At 40.1% G+C, this 15,850-nt stretch overlaps 1 protein-coding gene across 1 annotated transcript in view; it reads right to left on the bottom strand.

The window, feature by feature from the left end:
* LOC107721974 (protocadherin-11 X-linked-like) overlaps window positions 1-9,587 on the bottom strand; it is a 17,987-nt gene extending 8,400 nt beyond the window's left edge. Inside the window, exons 1-2 of the mRNA XM_016530208.1 lie at window positions 9,007-9,587; window positions 1,195-3,681 (exon numbers count right to left, since the gene is read on the bottom strand). Coding sequence (XP_016385694.1) covers window positions 1,195-3,681; window positions 9,007-9,546 — 3,027 coding nt within the window. The 5' untranslated portion in view covers window positions 9,547-9,587. The remainder of the gene's footprint in view (window positions 1-1,194; window positions 3,682-9,006) is intronic.
* Between the last annotated feature and the right edge of the window lie 6,263 nt (window positions 9,588-15,850).

Here is a 15,850-nt window from a genome sequence, read left to right as displayed (position 1 = left end):
CGACTAGTTACTGATCATGTAGACAGTGTCCTATCTAGTGTCCTATCACTATCTACATGCTCAGTCTTGTTTGAATTTAGGCCCCTGGAGTCTCTTCAACTTACATTCCCGACCCCAGTCCTGTGCTTTCTAACCTGCCTGAGAAAATGGCTACACTGCAGACTCAATGACTGGTCGTTAAAAACATGCAGTTGATAGGTAAAATGAATGGTGTTTCAAGCTATTAGTGAATATGCTTCTATTTAAGTCTCACGGTCCCACAGCTCTGTCTTCACCTTGATCTCTCTGACCTACAATCGCACAGCTCAGTCTTCCACTCCGCGAGAAAGACCAGTCGCCGCAGCAAGGCCACCTCTCTCTCCACCACAATTTACATTTATGTCCCTCACCTGCTTTTATTTATTAGCTATTTTGCATTTGGCGCATCTCCTCTGGAACCATAGACTACCATACTAGTATTCAAATGAACCTTCGTCTCATTAATGCCAGCAATTTTCCTCAGAGACAACTTATAATGTTTCCTTTGGACTGAGTTTGAAATTCTATTCAAAAATAATCAGCCTTTCCCTACTATGTTACAAGTTTCAGCTCTAATGAGTTATATCAAGCATTTCTGTGGGAAACAATTGTTTTAGCAGTGTGAATCTGTTCAGTTGTTCCTGTGGAACACAACCCTATCTTGTTTGGTTTTCTGTCAAGCATGCTTGGTTTTGGCATGTCAATCAAGAACAAACATAGCTGCAATCTCAAGCTAGCACTCTTGTTTTTGTAGACACAAAAAGTTGTTTTGCTAATAATTACTCTTTAGAATTGAACGCCTGATTGGAAGAAGAAAAAAAAAACATTCCATAATCAAAGCCATCCAACATCTCGCTATATGTCACAGTCTTCCTAATATGTACAATGTTCCTTCAGTTGATACACTGTGGCATTTTTCCTACAGTCTTCTACAGTGAAGACGTGAAATGCTGTTTTTGCTCACATGAGCACACAACCATAAAACCAACAACCTCCCAGTTTTTAAGTTTCATATTTTCATTTGCATATTGCATCCTGACATGCATGCATCTTTGAGCCCTTGTTGAAGCTCAGCACATGCGGCTGTCACCCTCCATTCTACATCTTTCTATCAGAAGGACAGTACAAATGGGAGCTGGAGCAGCAAGTGGTTTAAGAAAGGAACTTGTGAATTACCTGTCTGGTGTGGATTTGTCCAGGTACCTTGTAGCCCCCTTGACAGCTGCATTCTGAAACGCTGTAGGGGTCAGAGCTGCTGGAGGAACACTTGGAGAGTGAGTCACAGCCCACCACAAATGTGTTGTCCAGTGGGAGTTCCTGAATGACATGATGCTTCTTGGGAGCCACAGGGGTCTCTGGTTTGATCTGGAATGCTGGCTGAGGGGAAGCGGATTTGTAGTGCTTGGCTAAGTCAGGACTGTCAGGTTTGAAGGTAGTTGGTGTGGTAGCCCAGTTATACTTTCCCATTGTCTGCTCCTCAAGTTCAACAGGGAGGTCTAAGGTGCCATTGATGTGCTCATGAGTAGAGTCATCAGTCTTGGCTTCCTCAATGGTTACGAAATTCAGCAGCAAACTTTTTGGGGACCTCTTCTTCTTCTTCTTTTTCTTTTTAATCTGCCGGCCCTCCTGGTTGGGTGATACCCACTCGCCACTCTGTTTACTCTTCTGGACAACTTTGTGTCTCGGTGTCTGTCGACAGCGTACCAAAGCAGTCACAAAGATCACCAAGATAACGGTCATAGTTCCAGCTATTATGGCAATAACAACAATTACGTAGCCATTGGTCTGGGGTGTCACGTCGTTGTCCCCAATGTTCCGCTCCAAAGGAGTCTCCAAACTCTTGCGAAGTTGCTCCTGGATGAATGTGGAATTGGAGACAGTATCATTGACAAACAAATGGACAAGGGCGATTGCATGTAAGGACTCAGGCTGTCCCAAGTCCGTGACCTTTACCACCAGCCTGTGGAGACCTTGATCTGCTGCTACAATCTTCTCCTGCAGAGTAATATTTCCTGTCGTTTTGTCAATGGCAAACAGTCCTCTCGGGGACCCTCCAATAATACTGTACTGCAGCTCAGCATTCATCCCAGTGTCATTGTCAATGGCAAATACTCTGGTCACCACTGATCCAGGGCTGGTGGTTGAAGGTACTAGATCATAGGAGTAGTTTGAGGAGGGGATGACAAACACCGGTCGATTGTCATTCACATCAACAACATTTATGGTGACCTTGGCATAGGAGGTGGTTTGCATTTGACCTGCGTCCACAGCCTTGACAACAAACGTGTAGGAACTTTGTTGCTCCCTGTCAAAGGTAATGTTTGGTTTGATCACCCCAGTTCTGGGGTCGATGATGAAATTGTCCTTCCCATTTATGATCGAGAGAGTGACGACTGCATTGTCACCAGCATCTGCATCAGTGACAGTGATCAAACCCACTGTCCCATACAAAGGCAGGTTCTCAGGCACATAGAAGTTGTACTCGAGATGGGTAAAGGCAGGACTGTTGTCATTTTGGTCTTGGACTATTAGCTTCACTGTGACATTGCTTTGGAGAGGGGTAGAACCATTATCCCTGGCAATGACTGTGAATGAATACTTCTCCTGCTTCTCCCTATCCAGCCTTTTGACAACAGAAAGGATTCCAGATCGGGGATCTATGTTAAACCCATCAGGAGCATCTAGGCCAAGACTATAAATAATAAGGGCATTAGAACCGCTATCTGCATCTGTTGCACTGATTTTTATCAACTGTGTGCCCGGGTCATTGTTTTCCGGAATGGACAGCTGGATTTCGGGCTGAGGGAAAACTGGGACATTGTCATTCTCATCCTTTATTTTAATCAGAACCATTGCCGAAGTGTTCAGAGAAGGTTTCCCAGAGTCAGATGCAACTATCCTAATCGCATACTCTCGAGTGGTCTCGTAATCTAAAGGTGCAGCAGTTTCAAGCAAAAACTGGTCATTGAAGACCGGCTTCAGTCTGAAAGGTACATCATGATCAGTGTAACAAGTCACTTTACCATTCAGATCCGCATCTCTGTCCATCACAGTAATTAGAGCTATTTTTGTGTTAAGGGGGGCATTTTCAGACAACAGCACAGTGCCATTAACAAGATTCATTATATAACGGGTATCTACAGAGGGGACGTTGTCATTAATGTCTGTTACATTGACTATCACTGTAGCCCTTGAAGGGGTAGAGCTACCGTCACTCGCCAGCACTATAAGCTTGTGTACCGGGTTGACTTCCCTGTCCAATGGCTGCTTGACAGTAATCAGTCCAGTTGTGCTGTCAATAGCAAAATGTCGTTTGGTGGCAGGGGAGATTTGGTTGCTGAAGGAGAAGTGAATCTGAGCATTGGATCCCAGATCAGCATCTGTGGCATGAAGGTGAGTGACAGATGTTCCCATTGGGGCATTCTCAGGAACGTTTACCTCCACCTCGCTGTCCTTGAACACTGGCCGATTGTCATTCACATCTGAGACGGTGACCTGCAGAATAGCTGTGCTGGACTTTGGAGGGGTGCCACCATCCTCTACTTTAATTTTCATCACAAAGGTGTCCTTCGTCTCCCGATCGAGGTTGTGCTGGACTATGAGTTGGGGCCATTTGTCTCCTTCAGGCGTCTCAATGATGTCCAGGCCAAATTCGCTCACACTCTGGAAAAAAAAAATAGCAGTCTTGTAAACTCGTTGCAGTATATTTGACCAAGAACAGTACATCTTTAAAATGTTTAGCTAAAAGTCAGTAAGAGGACACCTTCACTTGATGTTTATACTTGAACTAAAATTCCCATGGTGCATTTTTCCTTTTGTTTAAGTTGTTATTATTATTGTTGTTTAGTGTGTCTATTACTAGTTTTTCTTACTTTTAATGTATGTGGAAATGTATGCTATGATAATCTCTCAGACTGAACTCACAGAAGTAAAAAACATACAAATACTAATGTGTTTGAGCCAGTCATTTATTCTGGCTTTCAACAAATGTTGGCTTTAGCTCCAGCATTAAACCTTGGTGTTGAAGTTCTTTAATCCTATGAGAAAATGCACAAGGTCTTCAAAATATTTACTTGAAAAGCCCATCCAGGGATTATGATCCTATAAAGCAAACATTGGATCCCCACACAGTAAACAGTTCCATCGAGGACCTGAAAACTAAAATATTTGCCATAAATGATGCACAGAGCACGGTTTCTCCCCCCAAAGTAGATAGGTCTAAGATGTGGTAAACAATCAAAAATAGTTTGTCGGAGAGGAAATTACCTTGTGTCATTCCATATTTACTTGGGTAAGCATAAATCAATGCTAATATTCCTGTCTGCAAAAATTACAGCAAGCCTTTTATTGACCCTTATGAAATACATTTTTTCTTCCCTGACCTTTTCTGACTCCTTAATAAGCATGCTTAGTTTACATTTTCTTAAAAATGTAAAAACCATTTGCCAGTCTGACAGAAAATTGCAGATTTAACATTCAAAAACAACATTTGCTACCAACAATTACAAGTAACAAAGCCACACTGCATCTCAAAGTTTAATAACGAAACAGTGAGTTCTAGCCCTATCCTCTTGTGTATTCTGCTTTCCTGCACACAGCTTATTGTTTTATCCAACTAGCAAGACTCTGATTTAGTGTATGGAAGACAACTTGTGCAGTTTCAACAAGTTCATATGTGAAGAAAGAAGCTGAAAAAGGAGTCAAAGAGATAAGCTTGCATTTTAAATATACTGCAAGACCACCACAGATTAAAGAAAAGTGAAAAACCTGAACATTAAAAAAGCCTTTCTCCCAGCAAGGAGCTAAATCTAGGCAACAGCAAAGCCTGAGGAAAATGAAAACAAATGCATATGTAATCCCCCTGAGAAACCAGCTTCGACTGTTTAAAATAATTGCCTTCCTACCTAACTAGCCCTAATATTTATGATTACAGATCAGGCTGCATGGTATGGCAAAACATCACGCATTCTATATTTCCGTGGTTGGCAAGCGAGGGAGACAGGGGAACAGTGCCTGAATGAGAGTCAAGCACATTTGTGAAACAAAGAGTCTCTTTGAAGCTCTTTCAGTCAAAACCATTTCATGCTAGAACAAGAAAAGGCAACTTCCTTAGGAGATAAGCTTCCTGCCTCACATAAAGCTGAGAAAGATTACTCTGTCTAGGCACATATTTCAAATGTGATTACGATACATGTATGCATTTCCCATGCCATGGTTAATCTTGAATCATTTAGTCTGGCACTAACAAACCACTTTTTATTGGCACACTGCATGCAGCCCCAAATTAACTACAATTGCAAATGACAATTTATATTTTGGATTGACAAAGTAAGCTTTGTACATGCTAAAATCATGTAAGATCCCCCTTTGGTGGTTCTTGGCACACATTAGTGACCATCTGTGGTCTACTGTCAGTACTACCAACACATGCAAAAACACACATATCAAAACGCATCCAAGTACATAATTAGCATTAAAATGGAAAGGTTATAAAAGGAACCATTTGGATGCCTACATATATTAGCACATGCAAAACAGCTTTCTTCTTCATTAAAAAGTCAGCACAATTCAACAAAAGTGACTGACGTGAAGATGTTTATGTAAGAATCAACACGGAAATCTGGGAGAAGTGGATCTGTTTGGTGCACTTGTGGTTATGATAAAGGTGAGTTACAGTTTGTCAGTTATGAATGCATGCATGGTGACCATAAGGGCTTTTTTTCATTAGTTATCTTTGATTGTTTCATATTTATACAGGGAGCTAAAACATGGATTAGTTAATGAGTCTGGTTTTAAAATGGCTAGCAATGAGGAGATCAATCATAATTTTTCAAGCCAGGCCCATAGAAAATGAGGCTGGGGAATTCTGATTATCTTTAGACAGACTCAGCTAGAGTAAAAAGAACATGAATCACAGTCCCAAGGGAAGTGACAAATGTCTGAAATTAATACAGGTAGTGCATAAGAATCTACATATTCATACCAACTGACCCATAGAGCATTATGAGAGACACATGGGATGAATCTCTTTTGTTCAAGTCGAGACTGACAGGGGATGACACTGGGTATGAGACGATGCCAAAAAAACTTGCTTAAACTGAACCCAATTGCCTGGTGCAATCAAGAAATATATGCAAAAGCGAATGTCAGTTATAAATAACCCATAGAGAGCGGTATCTTTACAGTAGAATAGTAGGAATCAGTAAGCTTCATTTTGCATAGTTCAACCCCAGAGTTTCTCTCAGCTTTGCAGACTGGCTGAAGTATCTGCTGTATGAATCAATGAGATGACCTTCTACAGCAACAACTCAGAATGAACTCAGCATCAACAACAGATAAACTGAATATTTTAGATCCTTGCACCATTGTGTTATTATGTATTATTATGTAAAGCCATAAATATTTCATTTACACTAAATTGTCTGAAAATGTCTGAAAAATCTTTTTTTGATTCACTATGCATTATAATCAGCCATTTGCCAGTAACCAAAACACAAGCGTTGTCTCCTTGGTGAAACTTTGGCCGAAGAATCAGCCAGAAATTAGGCACAAATGAAAACTGGAACCAACTGACAGGTAGTAATGTGATTAGAATCTGCTAATATATCCCCAGTGTCCACTATTGTCCAGAACAGTAGCAGAAATCAGTTTACCTTATCCACTCATCCTTCAAGTTAATGCTCTTTTACTCAGACTGATTCTCAAGGGAGTGAAATTTCAAAACATTTGGATTAATGAGCATCTATACTCTCATAAGCTAATTGTTATAATTAATAGTATTTATTTTATATACTGTAAGCGTTTCCTGGGAAACAAACCTTTTGTGAGAAGTGTCAGAACCCTTCAGCTCAACTTCAGGCAGAACAATTACCTCTTTTTTCAAAGAGGATGATATTTTATCAAGAATCAATCGCAAGCCTTTGTGGTGCAATATTCATAGAAGTGTCAGAACCCTTCAGCTCAACTTCAGGCACAACAATTACCTCTTTTTTCAAAGAGGATGATATTTTATCAAGAATCAATCGCAAGCCTTTGTGGTGCAATATTCATGGAAACTCTTTATGACATGTTACTTGTCAGCCCTTGATCATTAATGCATCATTTGACTGGCTCTTCTCATTGCCTTGAACAGAAATAACTGGAGAAGTGAGAAGTGAGAAGTTAGAGCTTAAAAAATTAAATAAAATCACACTTTCGATAAATTATTTAAGCCAAATTAATTTCTCTTCCAAGCTAGTTTCAAATCGGAATCAGACACAGATGAAAACCAAAATACTCATGAATTATTGAAATGAAATGATAACTAATTTAAGGCTGACCTTGACTCCCCAAATAAGCAATCCAATGGAGACTTTGCTGCAATGAAAGTCCTTTCGAAAGTTCTAAAATGTGACGCAGATCTAAAATGACAATGCCAGTGGTCCCAGGTGATTAAAAACACACAAATGGCTTCAAAAGGAGAGAAACGGCTTTCTTAATGTGATGTTAGAGTGCTTAAATGGCAGGGTAAAAATAACAATGAGTTGGGTGGAACCCACAACAAAAAAGTCAATATCCTCATCCCATGAGCCTGATCTGATCCACATGCCTCCAGATAGGACTTGTAAAGAGGTTCTCTTTGAGTGATAAAATCTCTTCTAATGGAAAGCCCTCCTCCAGCCATGCATGGCATTACTTTCTGTAGGCTGACCTTGTTAGTGTCCAGGGGTGCTTCTGTGCATCGTTCCAGGTGACATGGCAACACTAATGCTGATGGAACAATTAATATGGTGCTGCAATTAAAACCGGGGTAGGCAATAACGGCCCTCTGTGTCATAAGCGAGGGCTTCCTCCTTAGGGGACATGACTGGAATGAGTAAAGAGCAGAAGAGGGATTGCTATCAGAGCTCTTTCAAAACTATGCGTGCAGCAGCTGTGGCCCACAATGCTAATCTTGCAGCTCCATGCTGACAGTGAGCCGGTCTAAACCATTACTGTGTGGGAGCTTCAGAGATTTGTACTCTCATAGGACCATGCAAACGCAGTCCAAGAGGTGGATTCACGGCCAGATGCTGCTCGTGGGAGGCTTTCAACAACCTCAGAGGATGAAACATATCCTCCCTTTCCATTTCTGTTTACTTAGATCTACCCTCACCTAACTCGCATGCATGATTCATAAAAAGAAACACTACACTTGCAGACGAAGAACAAATTAAATCATCTGAAAGGCAACAGAGCCTTTACATATTTATTGTAATTTTATGAGGCAATGCACTGGTCATTTTCCAAGCACAGGCAATTGAGAGAGCCGCAGCAGGCTTGGCAGAGAGGGAGAGAAAGAGACTCTTTAAAAATGCAAATTGGTAACTTAATCAGACATGAAAAGCAAGGATTCGCCTAATTCTCAAAAGAAAAGGTACAAATTACTCTTTCACACTTTAATGACAATCTTGGGCTCTTTGTTTCACACTGTATTTGAATTTCACACTGTATTTGAATTTTAATTAAAATACAGGGCGACCTTTCTAGGGAATACTAGTTCATTCATTGAACTACGCTACGTCGTAATCTTCCGCGTTGTGACTGACAGCCCAGATGTATGTGAGAGTGCTTAGTGACTTTTTACCACTTCTGGGGTTAATGGGCCTTCTGACACTGTATAAAATGCTAAATTATATACACATACAACGTATCAGCTTCTGTATATATTTTAAAAGCACGCATATCATTATCCTACTTTTCAGTTTGAGCGGACTGTATTAAGCCTCTGAGAATATTACGCTAGTTTCTCAGAAGACATCAATTAGAAGAAATAACTATTCTCCCCATTGTTCATATCTATCTCGGTGCAATTAACAACTTACCTAACACAAAACAGAGGAAATTACTTTTAAAACCTTGAGCCAAAAACCATTTTTTATTGCTTACTGTGCTATTTTTATTCTGGACATTAAGGGCCCATTAAATGGCGGTGTCACGTAATAAATCACAGCTGAACATTGAACTCACCTTGACAAGCTCGTAGTGTTGAATCCCATTGATCCCTATATCAGGGTCAAATGCGGAAGGGACAGGGTAGCGGCTGTTGATGGCTGTGTTTTCTGGAATTGAGATGTTGATAACAGTCGATTGAAAGAGCGGGGCGTTGTCGTTGATGTCTTCGACGAGGAAGCGGATCTTGACCAGTCGGAAAATCTCGTCGGGTAGCACGGCGACCTCGATCTCGTAAAAGCAGCGCTTCTCATTGAAGACTCCGGAACAGAGTTTCTCACGGTCGATGCGGTTGGCTGTGGTGAAAATCTCTCCCGTGCTTGCCTCTACCTTGACCAAAGGCACATCACCCGTCTTGTAGACAGGTTTAAACTGCAGCGCTGAAGACAGTTTAATGTCTGGATCTAGGTTCAAGTTGAGGTCTTTGCGCAGGTTTCCGATGCGCACATTCTCCGGCTGCTCCTCTTTTACGGTGTAGTCCTTCTCTTGAGCCCGGCACATCAAGAGCAGGCAGGTGAGTAAAACCACCAGAACATGGGCCTCACTTGCCAAGTCCATACTCAGAGTAGGTGCTGCACTCTCTTCAAAGATCTGCAAAGTCTGCTAGAGGAAGACAGGTGGGAAAAAAGAAAGATGGTCATACTCACAACCGTAAAACACAGTTTTGATACAAATAGCTTTTTGATCCTGTAAAACATTAACTTTTTGAGGGAGCATTTTCGCTTTTTCAATAGATTAAAGAGATTAGTTAGCCAAATATATATAAAAAATTATGTTCACTCTCGCACCCTCATGTACTTCCAAATCTGTATGTCTTTCTTCTGTGCAACACAGAAAGGGAACACACACAAAAGGGAAAATCTGGAAAAAAAATGCAGGTTGTTCTTCTTCCATTTAATGGCAGTAATAGAGACTGAGGTTTTAAATATTTATCCATGTTCAGGAGAATAGCAATGTGAACAAATTTCTCTTGAGTTGGATCTTTTCAAATTACTCACAAAACGGTTCACAAAACTGAGCCACTGGACTGATCCGGTTCACTGTGAGTCAACTTACTGAATAAGACTACTACTAGACATAGTAGTGAATAGCTCACACAGCGGTAACACAGTTAGGGTTGCCAACCGTCCTGTATTAAAATAAAAAGGTGTCAAGCACCAAAAGCAGCCCATATTAAATGAAAAATACGCATTTTCATGCATGCTATATATATATATATATATATATATATATGTATATGTATATGTATGTGTGTGTGTGTGTGTGTGTGTGTGTGTGTACACCCCAAACAAGCAAGCAACTCTAAACACAGTGCATATGGACTACTTTTATGGTCCTTTTTTTCTTCACACTGCAAATAAATGATTTAGTATCTTTGTCTTTCAAGTAAAAATATATAAACATCTTAAAACAAGGCAGAAAAAGACAAAAGATCATTGTTTTCATTGAAATCTCAAACTAGTGAGATTTTTGTGAAAATGAGAGGGAAAAAAATACTATTTGCAAATAGTAAGAAAGAAACTTCACAGAAAATATTTTTTTTCTTCTTTTGTGTTCCAAAGAAGAAAGTCATACAGGTTTGGAACAACATGAGGGTGAGTAAATGACACAGTTTGCATTGTTGGGTGAACTACCACTTTAACCAAGTGGGGTTTTTTTTTTAACACAAAAGGTTAAAATAAATTGTTTTAACAAGAGCAATCATTGTTTAAAATGTTCAAATGCTACCAAATACAACATAAATTGCATTAGAAAGGCTTTCCAGATTTCATACTGAACATAATGGACTCTTGTATGCCATTGGCAAAACACTCAAAAGAGCTACAATGCATGTTATCAGATTACAGTATGCTGATATTCTGAGCAGCCAAGATGTGACTGTAGTGTGAGTAAGAGTTTTATGATTTAACGTTTAAGAATAAAGACATGAGTCCCAAATGACTGTCAATATCCCTCAGAAGAAATGAACAAAGCCATAATTCAAAAACACCAAGACATGATTTATGAATCAGCATTTCAGTGTTTGTTGCCAACTTGCTCGATGGCCACATAAATCCTGTCAGGGCATTATATAAATAAAAGTAGCCAGAGGGCTGAGGCTTTCACAATGTGCCAACAACTCAACTAGGTCACAGAGAACTGGTGGGGGAGATGTCTAACACTTCCAGACTCTGGGTTTTGTTAGTTTACAGAGTTGTCCATGCAGTGCTATTTCTGTTTAAATATAGTGCCCTTCACCTTAACCACATCAATAACTCTAATCTGCAAGAGTTTGACTTTCTTTTAAATCAAATTGATTGTAGTAACATATAACTAGATCATTAACAAAAGCTTTTTTTTTTCAAAGCAGGAGTATCAAATATATCTTCAGCAAATTAATTATTCAAATATAGCATGTTACTAGAGCAACAAAGAAAAATTACAGCTCATGGCATAATGTTTTTGAAATGGGATATCCTGGAAATACTGTTAACAATGACTCCCCATTCGTCAAGTCATTAATGTGTAATTTGTATGTGCCAAAAGGATGTTTGTTTAAAAGCAAAGCTGAAAGCAGCAGAGATACACGATCGTGTACCTTGAAGATTCGCTTCACACATCAAAAATTCATCACAGAGGCTGATTTATTTAAACACACAGAGAGCTAAAGGCCCCAATTTTTTAGCCACTCAAGTCTCAGCTGTCAGCGAAATGTTCTGTTTTTTTACAGTGAACACTCTGGCTGGACTGTAGGGACTCATTATAGGTTTGTTGGGCAGACGAGCACCACTCAGAGTATTTACATGACAGTGATCAATGGCCAGCTTACTATCTGCACATATTCTCAGACTGTTATGTTGTTCTTTGAAGAAAGTAGTGAAAAATGTTTTGGTTTGCTTTTGAAGATTGCACCATTTTTGAGTCGGCGAGAGCAAAGCAATTACTATTCCCCTACTGTACTCTGATAAGCCCGGAAGAGTCCAAGGCTGCATCCGACAATGCATAATGAAGAGGATTTACTGGCTAAGGAGTGCATTGCAGAGTAGTGTATAAAAGATGAAAAGACAATCTACATCTAAATAACCGCAACTGACATTAGCCGTGACGCAGACAGGCCTTTAAAACACACAATAAGGGCGACGGGACTCCTGTTCTGCAAATTCCCTTGCATTTTTAGATAATCAGTTTACTGTCAACAATAACGAATCACAGCGTCCCAGGGAGAGAGAGAACACTGATGAACCTGTATAACCCAAAATAGCACCAAATAGTGTAGACAGTATAAGCTCCAGCTCTCAGTAAGTGATGTCTGGCATTTTGTATGGAGCCCTGCTACCCAGGGACGTGGTGCTGGGATTAGACAATTCCACACGGGAGCCCACATGTCACTCCTTCCCATATTTAGGACAGTTTATGTTGTTGTGAAAACTCACAGAGCCATTTTCAGATTTACTCCTGGGAGCGATTCTTTCAAAACTATACTCTGGATGGCTTTGCAAAGCTTTGAGTTTCAACTTTCCCAATCTTTGGAAACTTGTAGATCGAGAGTGAATAAAGAGAATTAGCTGGGAAAATTGCGCTCATGGGTATCGGTGCGACTTTCTTCCTGCTTGTGCAGGGTTCCAGTGATCTATTCTGAGTGGCGGACCATGCATTCCAGGGAGTATGCAAAAGCCGTCCTTCCCTCCGGAGCCTGGAGTGAGCGGCACACAGAATTTGGAGCGCTTTACGTGACAACATGATGGACAGGCCTGCCTGTTTTTTTTATTTTGAGCTGAGCTGTCAAGGAAGAAAATAATTCTACATGTCAACCGAGTTCACGAGGAATCTCTGTCTATATGAATCAGCAGGAACCAAATGCTGCAGAGGTGGAAAAATCGATACAGTTCAACCTACCAAACGGGCATCAGATTAAAACGATCAAATTTAATACGAACGGTAATTAAAGAAAAATGACATTTCTAATAATGATTAAAGCCACTTATGGAAGTTAAACTGGGACAACTGCCTGAAGCGTGTCACTTAACTCATTTTTATCAGAAGCATCGATCTCTTTATCGGTTTAAAGAAACCCCATGATTCTTTGACATTTCGATGTCTTGTTTGAGTTCGCCCTACACCTTTTGCCATCAGCAGCTTGAGACCCATAACCCCCCTGCCAGCTGTTCGCCAGCCTACCTGCTGTCATCCTTGTGTTGTCAGGATGTCAGGCTTTTCGTCAACAGAAAACATGTTTTTTAATAATTTATTCAGCCTTTATGTATCATGAAGGCATCTTTTTTAATCAAATGATAGTGGTAATTAAAAACATCTGGTATTATTATTAAACACGAATATTACTTTTACTATTGCTGTGTTATTGTTCTGCAACATCACTATCATATTTTTATATCTTTTAATGAATTGCTCATATGTACCTGAACAGGCTAGACTGATGCATCATATAGAGTTAGGATCCTTCTGAAATTCACAGTCTGGCTTTGAGTAACTTTGATGGCGACTACACTGATCCTAAGAACCAATGATCAATTGAATGATCAATATGGAGGTATTAACATACCAAACAGGCTGCCAGTTGCAACGGATAAACAGATGTAGCGAACCCGATAGAGTCGATTTAGGGCCGTCAGCAAAGATTATGCATCCAAACAGTCATGTCTGCCATTTATCAATTTATCAAAGTTTTCATGCGGTCAGATGACAAAATAAGTTATGGCTAACTTCAGCCAAGAAGGAACCGAGAGTGATTTTCTTTACGTAAAATGGTGCGCCATGAAGCATTGAGATTTTGCTCATTCTCTGATAAGCCCGAAAGAGTCCAAGGTTGTATCCGACAATGCATAATGAAGAGGACTTACTGGCTAAGGAGTTCATTGCAGAGTAGTGCATAAAAGATGAAAAGATCATCTACATCTAAATAACCGCAACTGACACTAGCCGTGATGCGCAATAAGTGCGCGGGTCTCTCGTTCTGCAAATTCCCTTGCATTTTTAGATCATCAGTTTACCGTCAACAATAACGAATCACACCGTCCTGGGGAGAGAGAGAACGCTGATGAACCTGTATAACCCAAAATAGCACCAAATAGTGTAGACAGTATAAGCTCCAGCTCTCAGTAAGTGATGTCTGGCATTTTGTATGGAGCTCTGCTACCCAGGGACGTGGTGCTGGGATTAGACAATTCCACACGGGAGCCCACATGTCACTCCTTCCCATATTTAGGACAGTTTATGTTGTTGTGAAAACTCACAGAGCCATTTTCAGATTTACTCCTGGGAGCGATTCTTTCAAAACTATACTCTGGATGGATTCGCAAAGCTTTGAGTTTCAACTTTACCAATCTTTGGAAACTTGCAGCTTGAGAGTGAATAGAGAGAATTAGCTGGGAAAATTGCACTCATGGGTATCGGTGCGACTTCCTCCCTGCTTGCGCAGGGTTCCAGTGATCTATTCTGAGCGGCGGACCATGCATTCCAGGGAGTATGCAAAAGCCGTCCTTCCCTCCGGAGCCTGGAGTGAGCGGCACACAGAATTTGGAGCGCTTTACGTGACAACATGATGGACAGGCCTGCCTGTTTTTTTTATTTTGAGCTGAGCTGTCAAGGAAGAAAATAATTCTACATGTCAACCGAGTTCACGAGGAATCTCTGTCTATATGAATCAGCAGGAACCAAATGCTGCAGAGGTGGAAAAATCGATACAGTTCAACCTACCAAACGGGCATCAGATTAAAACGATCAAATTTAATACGAACGGTAATTAAAGAAAAATGACATTTCTAATAATGATTAAAGCCACTTATGGAAGTTAAACTGGGACAACTGCCTGAAGCGTGTCACTCAACTTGCTCTTATCAGAAGCATCGCTCTCTTTATCGGTTTAAAGAAACCCCGTGTGTGCACGATTATTTGACATTTCGATGTCTTGTTTGAGTTCGCCCTACACCTTTTGCCATCAGCAGCTTGAGACCCATAACCCCCCTGCCAGCTGTTCGCCAGCCTACCTGCTGTCATCCTTGTGTTGTCAGGATGTCAGGCTTTTCGTCAACAGAAAACATGTTTTTTAATAATTTATTCAGCCTTTATGTATCATGAAGGCATCTTTTTTAATCAAATGATAGTGGTAATTAAAAACATCTGGTATTATTATTAAACACGAATATTACTTTTACTATTGCTGTGTTATTGTTCTGCAACATCACTATCATATTTTTATATCTTTTAATGAATTGCTCATATGTACCTGAACAGGCTAGACTGATGCATCATATAGAGTTAGGATCCTTCTGAAATTCACAGTCTGGCTTTGAGTAACTTTGATGGCGACTACACTGATCCTAAGAACCAATGATCAATTGAATGATCAATATGGAGGTATTAACATACCAAACAGGCTGCCAGTTGCAACGGATAAACAGATGTAGCGAACCCGATAGAGTCGATTTAGGGCCGTCAGCAAAGATTATGCATCCAAACAGTCATGTCTGCCATTTATCAATTTATCAAAGTTTTCATGCGGTCAGATGACAAAATAAGTTATGGCTAACTTCAGCCAAGAAGGAACCGAGAGTGATTTTCTTTACGTAAAATGGTGCGCCATGAAGCATTGAGATTTTGCTAATTTGAATCAAAAATAATCATACTAAAACTTTATTTCATTCTTTTGGCCAACACCAGGCAATTTATCGTGGGCACTTTCAGTGGAACAACATGTCAGTTGTTCATATATCATTCTCCCAAATTGATTTTATATGGACAAACATTGCAAAGTGTATAACATGCCAATGAAACTCTAAATCTTAAAGACTGGTATTTGGCCTTTGATGCACCATTCATCTTCAAATAAATAAATTAATGAAAAGTATTATGTTTATAAGTTATG

Source organism: Sinocyclocheilus rhinocerous, unplaced genomic scaffold (genome assembly GCF_001515625.1).
Source record: "Sinocyclocheilus rhinocerous isolate Xijiao unplaced genomic scaffold, SAMN03320098_v1.1 scaffold634, whole genome shotgun sequence".
NCBI lineage: Eukaryota > Metazoa > Chordata > Actinopteri > Cypriniformes > Cyprinidae > Sinocyclocheilus > Sinocyclocheilus rhinocerous.
The sequence above is the reverse complement of the archived record's forward strand: the minus strand, read 5'-3'. Positions and strand labels throughout refer to the sequence as shown.